A 10,566-nucleotide genomic window follows, 5' to 3' on the forward strand; every position below is an offset into this window, starting at 1 on the left:
CTAACTACGGTACAATGTCGTGCCGTGTACGTCAAGGATCCGCCTTCTTCCAAGTACGTGCTGGATCCGGATACTTCATGGGCCGTCACGGATCCGGCCTCCTTCGTAGGTCGGTAGAGATCCGGCTTCCTGTTCCTGGGCTGGACTTCATCCTTCATGATCTACAGCAACTGGGCCGCCCGATGGGCCATCCGGGCTTGCCGGATCCAAGCCATGCCGTTGATATACCCATAAAGTATACCCACAACACCATGTATTATGAAAATAAAATATTCATGGTTTTCAATAGTTATATGCACGTACATTAAAAAGGAAAATGTTCGTCCATTTAGAATTATACAAGTGCGTGAAATAAATTTCATGGATTTTAGTGTATGTAAAAATTATGTATTGACGAGTATCTAAAAAAATCTTCGTGACCCGAAAAATATATATCATCATGCTTTAAGAAAATATTTTTTTATCATATAAATATTCATATCTATGAAACAAAATGTTCAATTCTTTCCAGCTTTATTTTAGAAAAAATTCGTGTAACTCCAAAAAATAATAGATATATGTATACAAAATTTTAAACTTCAATTTGTAAAAGGAACAAAAAGATTCAGAAGAAATAAAACGGAAAAAGGTTAAACCAATAACATAAACAGAAAAAATAGAAAAATGAAAAGAGAAAAAAATATAAATTACGGAAACCTTCCTTTGATTGGGCCAGACCAGGTAAGGTCGGGGGCCTTTAATTAAGACAGTCTGTCTCCCCTGAGATGCCCAGCCTGTGGTACTAGTAGCCCAAGCCCAACTATCACTGGGCTCCGTCCAGCCCGAGCGTATGGCTGGTTGGCCCAGCCGGAGCCTATCTAGGTGCACCGCCGTGCTCTCCTCCATCGTCTACCGCGCCGGTAGGGCGAACACGGCGAACAGAGGCCTAGCAGGCCAGCACACGCACAGTTCCAAAATAGGAGTCTGCCTCGCGGTTCTTGAGACATATACTTCCAAAAGAGGTCCTCACTGTACGTGCATGCACACACAGGTCACTGTACTCACGGCAACTGATCGATTCCCCTGCACAATAAATATCCAACCAGTGTTTTGCTGGTCGAGAAAGATCGATCGGTCGCCATGGCTGCGGCGTCGATGCTTCTCTTGGTGGCCACTCTCGTTGTCAGCCATGGCGTCGACGCCTTCGACCCCAACCCTCTACAAGACTTCTGCGTGGCCGACAACGAGTCCAAGGCGCGCGTGAACGGGGTGCCGTGCAAGGACCCGGCGACCGTGGTGCCGGACGACTTCTTCTTCGCCGGCGCGGACAAGCCCGGCGGCGCCGAGAGCCAGCGCTACGGGTACTCGTCGCTGCCCGTGCGGATCCCGGGCCTGAACACGCTGGGCGTGTCGCACGCCCGCGTCGACGTCGCGCCGGGGGGCGTCTTCCCGCCGCACTACCACCCGAGGGCGTCCGAGACGGCACTGGTGCTGGAGGGCTCCTCCGTCTACTTCGGCTTCCTCGACTCCGGCAACAGGCTCTTCGCCAAGGTGCTCCGCAAGGGCGACGTGTTCGCCGTGCCGCAGGGTCTCGTCCACTTCGTCCTCAACAACGGCAGCGCGCCCGCCGTGCTCTACGCCACGCTCAGCAGCCAGAACCCCGGCATGGTGCTCCTCGCGGACGCGCTCTTCGCCGTTGCGGCGCCATCGCCACTCCCGGAAGAGCTTCTCGCCAGGACGCTCCTGACGGACAGGCGGACCGTGGAGGAGATCCGGGCAAACTTCGAGCGCCGGTCTTTGTCGTCGGGCTTCTTGATGGCTGGCCCTGGCGGCGAGAGCCACGCTAGTTAGCTTGTTTCTAGTTTCGTTTTGATCTCTGTTCTGCTTAGTTGAATCGACAATAACTAGCAGCAAAGGGTCATGGATCCTAACTCTGATTGCATATGAGTCAACATTATGGAGGAATGGCTGTCTATCACTGGCTCTCATAGTCTCATGCATGGCATTGTAGCAGCAGTTTTGGCTGATCGCTATATCATCTGGAAATCGAGTTTGTAAAAATCTATTTTGAACATTTTCATGTGAGCAAATTCCCCAACTCAAAAGTTAGCTAGACTGGCTGGCTGGACAGATATATTTTTTGGCGGATGACCACGGCGCCGTCATGTTCGTCCGTGTCGAGGGGATCATCGTCGTCGGCTACTTAATCTGCAGATTAAGTCTCAAAACCCTTTCTCCCCTTCTTTTGGGCTTTTTGGGTTGTGAAGTCTAGACTTATTTGTTGTGTAAGAGCATCTCCACCGGCGCCTCCAAATAGTCGCCGGCAGGGGCGCTGGCACTGTCGTATGGGGGGCGCCGGCACAACATCCTGCATTTGGGGGAGCTGCTCCCACACCGGCGCCCCCATATGACAATCCCGATAGATGATTTGAATTAAAAACTCAAACAAAATCATAGAAATTCGAATAAGTTTTCGAATTTAAAGTTTGGACCAACACACGACCACAAAAGTCAAATAGGTTTTCAAATATGAAGTTTGGTCCAACATACGGCCACCGAATCACCGTCTAGTCCGGCTGCAAAAACCAACTTGGGCTTCCAAGCCAAATGATCAGATGAACGGGGTCATGGGAGGCTCAACCTCGACGACGTCCTCATCGTCGGCGAGCCCCGGCGGCAGCTCGATCACTGCAACCGGATCCACGGTCGCCGGGGGAGGCATGAACATCGACGGTGCAGCGGGAGGCATGAACGTTGACGATGCCGGCGGAGTCATGAACGTCGAGGGTGCCAGGGGAGACGCCGACGCAGCTCGCGCCGCCATCACCTCTTGGCCGATGCGCTTGCGGTAGATCTCGTGCCACGCCCTTGCCAAAAGGGTCCATCTTCTACATGACGGCCATAAAGATCTAGGATTCTTGAGACATCTTGGCTAACGAATGTTGCGTCACTTCGTTGGTGGCGGCGTGAGATTCCATCTTTGCCGCCTCCACCTTCTCCCTCTCCAACTCGATCTTCATGTCTTGCTTGTCTAGGATTGCCTTCCACACGAGGGCGGCCCTATCCGCAACTTCCTTGTTCTCCATTGAGAACGAGGATATCATCTTTTCGAGGGAGACGTCCATGGCGGCCAATGCCGACGCCGCATTCCTCTCGGCCTTAGCCTTCTTGTTGCCAATGGGGCGCTGATACGTCTCCAACGTATCGATAATTTCTTATGTTCCATGCTACTTTATTGATGATACCTACATGTTTTATGCACATTATATGTCGTATTTACGCATTTTCTGGAACTAACCTATTAACAAGATGCCGAAGTGCCAGTTCCTGTTTTCTGCTGTTTTTGGTTTCGGAAATCCTAGTAACGAAATATTCTCGGAATTGGACGAAATCACCGCCCAGGTTCCTATTTTTCCCGGAAGCTTCCAGATCACCGAAGAGGGGCCAGAGATGGGCCAGGGGGGCCCCACACCACACTTGGGCGCGGGCCAGGGCCTGGCCGCGCCACCTGGTGGTGAGGGCACCCTGGTGCCCCTCCGAGGCTTCCCTTTCGCCTATATAAGGTCCCTGACCTAAAAACCCCGACGGAGGAAGCCACGGTACGCGAAACCTTGCAGAGCCGCCGCCATCGCGAAGCCAAGATCTGGGGGACAGGAGTCTCTGTTCCGGCACCCTGCCGGACGGGGAAGTGCCCCGGAAGGCTTCTCCATCGACACCGCTGCCATCTCCACCGCCATCTTCATCAACGCTGCTGCTCCCATGAGGAGGGAGTAGTTCTCCATCGAGGCTCGGGGCTGTACCGGTAGCTATGTGGTTCATCTCTCTCCTATGTACCTCAATACAATAATCTCATGAGCAGCTTTACATGATTGAGATTCATATGAGTTTGTATCACAATTTATCTATGTGCTACTCTAGCAATGTTATTAAAGTAGTTTTATTCCTCCTGCACGTGTGTAAAGGTGACAGTGTGTGCACCGTGTTAGTACTTGGTTTAGGCTATGATTATGATCTCTTGTAGATTATGAAGTTAATTATTGCTATGATGGTATTGATGTGATCTATTCCTCCTACATATGCATGAAGGTGACAGTGTGCATGCTATGCTAGTACTTGGTTTAGTCTTTTGATCTATCTTACACTAAAGGTTACTAAAATATGAGCATTATTGTGGAGCTTGTTAACTCCGGCATTGAGGGTTCGTGTAATCCTACGCAATGTGTTCATCATCCAACAAAAGTGTAGAGTATGCATTTATCTATTCCGTTATGTGATCAATGTTGAGAGTGTCCACTAGTGAAAGTGTAATCCCTAGGCCTTGTTCCTAAATATCGCTATCGCTGCTTGTTTACTTGTTTTACTCGCGTTACTACTGCTCGCAATACTACCACCATCAACTACACGCCAGACAAGCTATTTTCTGGCACCGTTGCTACTGCTCATATATATTCATACCACCTGTATTTCACTATCTCTTCGCCGAACTAGTGCACCTATTAGGTGTGTTGGGGACACAAGAGACGTCTTGCTTTGTGGTTGCAGGGTTGCATGAGAGGGATATCTTTGACCTCTTCCTCCCTGAGTTCGATAAACCTTGGGTAATCCACTTAAGGGAAACTTGCTGCTGTTCTACAAACCTCTGCTCTTGGAGGCCCAACACTGTCTACAAGAATAGAAGCACCCGTAGACATCAAGCACTTTTCTGGCGCCGTTGCCGGGGAGGAAAGGTAAAAGGCACTCATACTTCGGTTCCAGGTAATAGTACTTTTCTGGCGCCATTGTGTGTGTGCTCGAAGCTATTTCCTTTAGACTCTGCAATTACATCTTTTTGTTTCTTGTTTTTATTTTCACTAATTAGGCATAATGGAAAACAACAAAAAAATTGGTGAGCTTTTTAATCTTTTTCCTAATTTAGAATTGTTTGATGCGAAAATTAAAAAACCTATGGACCCTTACTTGCATGATAATAGCAATGTTATTGGTATGAATGCAATTACTGCTAATGCTATGAAGAAGTCTAAGCTTGGGGAAGCTAGTTTACATAAAAATAATCTTTTTAGCTCCTCCGCTTTGGAAGAAATATTTTGCTCTGATAATGCTTTATCTCCCATATGCGATAACTCTAATGATGCTTCTGATATTTTAAATCCACCTGCTGAAAGTATTCCGTATAAAATACCTATGAAAATTATTGAACGTGTTATGGATAACCGCTATGAAGGGGATGGAACTATCCATCCTGGAGATCATTTACTGTTTTTGCATGAATTATGCGGGTTATTCAAGTGTGCAGGTATCTCTATGGATGAAGTGAAGAAGAAACTATTCTCTATGTCGCTGTCTGGTAAAGCGGCGCATTGGTATAAACTATTGAAGGACGGGCGCTCTCTTGATTGGAAGGATATTGTGCCTCTATTTTATTCCAAGTTCTATCCTCCAAGTGAAATTCACAAAGATCGAAACCATATATATAATTTTTGGCCTCATGACGGAGAGAGTATTGCCCAAGCATGGGAGAGATTGAAGACTTTAATGCTCAAATTCCCCAATCATGAGCTTCCAGGTAATATCATCATTGATAATTTCTATGCAAGACTTTCTTTTCAAGATAAGACCTTGCTGGATACAACTTGTTCTGGATCATTCACGAGCAATAAAGAAGAGTTTAAAAAGGACCTTCTTGATCGGATTAAGGAGAACGCCGAAGATTGGGAGAACGACAAAGGTAAAGAGTCGGTATAAATTATGATTATGAATGCATTGAAACTTTCATGGATAGTGGTAAATTTCGAAATATGAGTGCTACTTATGGTCTTGACTCTCAAGTTGCTGCAAATCTTTATAGAGCTTTTGCTTCTCACATTGAATTGCCTAGGAAGAATTTTGATAAGTATCATGAACCTTTTAAAGACGCTTGCATGAAGGATGAAATTGTTGTTAATGATTGCAATAAGCGTGCTCAAACTCCTAAGAATGCTATTTCCTATAAGCATGTTAATTTTTGTGGAATACATAGACCTTGTGGAATTAATCAAATAGAAGATGAATATTGTATCCATCACAGAAATGAAAAAACTAGAAAGTGGTCTAGAGCTCTAGATGATCTTGGAGAAAAAGTGTGTGCCCTCTATCCTTTTATTTGTGAACTTTGCCATAGAGTTGGTCATTTTAATTTTCAATGCTCCTCCAATGATAATTCGAACCCCATGAGTGCTGCAAATTTGTATTGTGATGATGAAATTATTCCTAATCAGCATGATGAACTTACCTTATTTTTGAAATGTGAAGAGTTATCAAGAAAAATTTCTTTGTTAAATATTAACGATCTTGATATTGATGATGTCCTGCATGGGTGTTTTTCTTACTGCATTAATAATTGCCATACAAATACTTACATACAGAATATTTTAGAAGATGACACCTTGCCAAAATATGATAGGACCGCTGTGTGTTTTAAATTAATTAATGAAAAGGAGGGATCCTCCCAAGTTTCTTCTATTGTTTCTAAAAGTAAATCAGGTTATGCGGACAAGCCACCCTTCAAGCCTCTTCCTCCTAAAGAAGGGAGCGAGGAGAGGGAAGAAGAGAAGAAGAAGAAGAAGGGAACGAAGAAGAAGAAGAAGAAGAAGAAGGAGAATAAAAAGAAAGAGGTAACGGCGTATCCCCGCGTGAATGAGATAACGCTAGGTAACCGTAAGTATGTTGCTCCTAATGATTATTGTGATAATGAATCCGAATACGATGATCTTCCTATGCCCTTTACATACATTAGCGATCATGATTTGAATGAGCACACTACCTTTGATATTGGAAATCTCTTTGGTACTGATTATGAAAGTAATGATGATAGCATTATTCATGCCCCCTTAAACGATGATATTGAAAGCCCTAAGCTTGGGGATGTTGTGCTTGAAGATCCTATATTTGAGACCTCTACTTTTAGTGAAAATGATGATATTACATATTCTGGTTTAGATAATTGCTATAGAGATGTATATGACACATGTTACAATTATCCTTATGAAACTTGTCATAGTTATGATGGGCTTGCCAAAAACCATTCCCTTAGTATGCAACTTGTTTACCATGTTCAAATTCTCAACAATGATCCCGCTCCAATTACTATTAATGAGAAGAGTTTTTCTTATGTCAAAAATAATTATACCCTTATGCATATGAACCATGATAAGAATGTTTTAAGTGATGGTTATAATGTAGATTTCATCAATGATGCTACTGAAAGTTATTATGAGAGAGGGAAACATGGTTATAGGCATCTTAATAATATTAAGTTTCCCCTCTTTATGTTGAGAATCTTGAAGTTACTCGTGTTTCATCCTCTTATGCTTGTCACTTTGTTTTTCATGAATTCATTTGTGTACAAGATTCTTTTGCATAGGAAGCATGTTAGACTTAAATGTGTTTTGAATTTGCCTCTTGATGCTCTCTTTGCTTCAAATACTATTTCTTGCGAGTGCATCAGTAAAACTGCTGAGCCCATCTTAATGGCTATAAAGAAAGAACTTCTTGGGAGATAACCCATGTGTTATTTTGCTACAGTACTTTGTTTTATATTTGTGTCTTTGAAGTTGTTTACTACTGTAGCAACCTCTCCTTATCATGTTTTTGTGCCAAGTAAAGTTTCTATGTTAAAGTTGATGTTATATTTGGGATTACTGCGCAGAAACAGATTTGCTGTCTGTCACGAATTCTGGCACAAGTCTCTGTAGAAAATTTGAAAAAATCTGCCAATTTACGAGCGTGATCCTCAGATATGTACGCAACTTTCATTAGTTTTGATTTTTTCCATTTGAGCAAGTCTGGTGCCATTTTAAAATTCGTCTTTACGGACTGTTCTGTTTTTGACAGATTCTGCCTTTTATTTCGCATTGCCTCTTTTGCTATGTTGGATTTATTTATTTGATCCACTAATGTCCAGTAGCTTTATGCAATGTCCAGAAGTGTAAAGAATGTTTGTGTCACCTCTGAATGTGTGAATTATTGATTGTGCACTAACCCTCTAATGAGTTCGCTTGAAGTTTGGTGTGAAGGAAGTTTTCAAGGGTCAAGAGAGGAGAATGATATACTATGATCAAGAGGAGTGAAAGCTCTAACATTGGGGATGCCCCCGTGGTTCACCCCTGCATATTTTAAGAAGACTCAAGCGTCTAAGCTTGGGGATGCCCAAGGCATCCCCTTCTTCATCGACAACATCATCAGGTTCCTCCCCTGAAACTATATTTTTATTCAGTCACATCTTATGTACTTTACTTGGAGCGTCTGTGTGCTTTTATTTTTGTTTTTTATTTTGTTATCTTATTTCTCTGAATAAGTTCATCCTTGTGTGGGAGAGAGACACGCTCCGCTGGTTCGTATGAACACATGTGTTCTTAGCTCATAATATTCATGGCGAAGTTTCCTCTTCGTTAAATTGTTATATGGTTGGAATTGGAAAATGCTACATGTAGTAATTGCTAAAATGTCTTGGATAATGTGATACTTGGCAATTGTTGTGCTCATGTTTAAGCTCTTGCATCATATACTTTGCACCCATTAATGAAGAAATACATAGAGCTTGCTAAAATTTGGTTTGCATAATTGGTCTTTCTAAAGTCTAGATAATTTCTAGTATTGAGTTTGAACAACAAGGAAGACGGTGTAAAGTCTTATAATGTTTACAATATGTCTTTTATGTGAGTTTTGCTGCACCGTTTCATCCTTGTGTTTGTTTCAAATAACCTTGCTAGCCTAAACCTTGTATCGAGAGGGAATACTTCTCATGCATCCAAAATCCTTGAGCCAACCACTATGCCATTTGTGTCCACCATACCTACCTACTACATGGTATTTCTCCGTCATTCCAAAGTAAATTGCTTGAGTGCTACCTTTAAACAATTCAAAAGTTATTACCTCTTATTTGTGTCAATGTTTTATAGCTCATGATGAAGTATGTGGTGTTTATCTTTCAATCTTGTTGGGCAACTTTCACCAATGGACTAGTGGCTTCATCCGCTTATCCAATAATTTTGCAAAAAGAGCTGGCAATGGGATTCCCGGTCCCAAATTAATTAACAAAAATAGACACTCCTCCATGGTATGTGATTGTTGGACGGCACCCGAAGGATTCGGTTAGCCATGGCTTGAGAAAGCAAAGGTGGGGAGGAGTGTCATCATAATAAAACTAAAATAAAAAGGCACTCCTTCATGGTATGAGATTGTTGGCGGGCACCCGAGGATTCGGTTAGCCATGGTTTGTGAAAGAAAGGTTGGAAGGAGTGCCACCCAAAAATAAAATAAAATGGGAGCCGCTCTTTGAAGGTTTGTCTGGCAAGGGGGTTAGAGTGCCCATTACCATTCGTTGACAACAACAAACACCTCTCAAAACTTTATTTTTATGCTCTCTTTATGTTTTCAAAATAAAAGCTCTAGCACAAATATAGCAATCGATGCTTTCCTCTTTGAAGGACCTATCTTTTACTTTTATTGTTGAGTCAGTTTACCTATCTCCCTCCACCTTAAGAAGCAAACACTTGTGTGAACTGTGCATTGATTCCTACATACTTGCATATTGCACTTGTTATATTACTTTATGTTGACAATATCCATGAGATATACATGTTATAAGTTGAAAGCAACCGCTGAAACTTAATCTTCATTTGTGTTGCTTCAACACCTTTACTTTGATTTATTGCTTTATGAGTTAACTCTTATGCAAGACTTATTGATGCTTGTCTTGAAGTGCTATTCATGAAAAGTCTTTGCTTTATGATTCAGTTGTTTACTCATGTCATTACCATTGTTTTGATCGCTGCATTCATTACATATGTTTACAAATAGTATGATCAAAGTTATGATGGCATGTCATTTAAGAAATTATCTTTGTTATCGTTTTACCTGCTCGGGACGAGCAGAACTAAGCTTGGGGATGCTGATACGTCTCCAACGTATCGATAATTTCTTATGTTCCATGCTACTTTATTGATGATACCTACATGTTTTATGCACATTATATATCGTATTTACGCATTTTCTGGAACTAACCTATTAACAAGATGCCGAAGTGCCAGTTCCTGTTTTCTGCTGTTTTTGGTTTCAGAAATCCTAGTAACGAAATATTCTCGGAATTGGACGAAATCACCGCCCAGGTTCCTATTTTTCCCGGAAGCTTCCAGATCACCGAAGAGGGGCCAGCGATGGGCCAGGGGGGCCCCACACCACACTTGGGCGCGGGCCAGGGCCTGGCCGCGCCACCTGGTGTTGAGGGCACCCTGGTGCCCCTCCGAGGATCCCCTTTCGCCTATATAAGGTCCCTGACCTAAAAACCCCGACGGAGGAAGCCACGGTACGCGAAACCTTCCAGAGCCGCCGCCATCGCGAAGCCAAGATCTGGGGGACAGGAGTCTCTCGTTCCGGCACCTCGCCGGACGGGGAAGTGCCCCGGAAGGCTTCTCCATCGACACCGCTGCCATCTCCACCGCCATCTTCATCAACGCTTCGCTCCCATGAGGAGGGAGTAGTTCTCCATCGAGGCTCGGGGCTGTACCGGTAGCTATGTGGTTCATCTCTCTCCTATGTACCTCAATACAA

At 43.6% G+C, this 10,566-nt stretch overlaps 1 protein-coding gene across 1 annotated transcript; it reads left to right on the forward strand.

Annotated features, from left to right (window-relative positions):
* The first annotated feature begins 1,119 nt into the window (after positions 1 to 1,119).
* Positions 1,120 to 1,830, forward strand: LOC124703556 (germin-like protein 5-1). The gene has a single exon (XM_047235774.1). The coding sequence runs from the start codon at positions 1,120 to 1,122 to the stop codon at positions 1,828 to 1,830; it is 711 nt and encodes a 236-aa protein (XP_047091730.1).
* The last annotated feature ends 8,736 nt before the right edge of the window (positions 1,831 to 10,566 follow it).

The sequence above is a fragment of the Lolium rigidum genome, chromosome 1 (genome assembly GCF_022539505.1).
Source record: "Lolium rigidum isolate FL_2022 chromosome 1, APGP_CSIRO_Lrig_0.1, whole genome shotgun sequence".
In the NCBI taxonomy this organism is placed as follows: Eukaryota; Viridiplantae; Streptophyta; class Magnoliopsida; order Poales; family Poaceae; genus Lolium; species Lolium rigidum.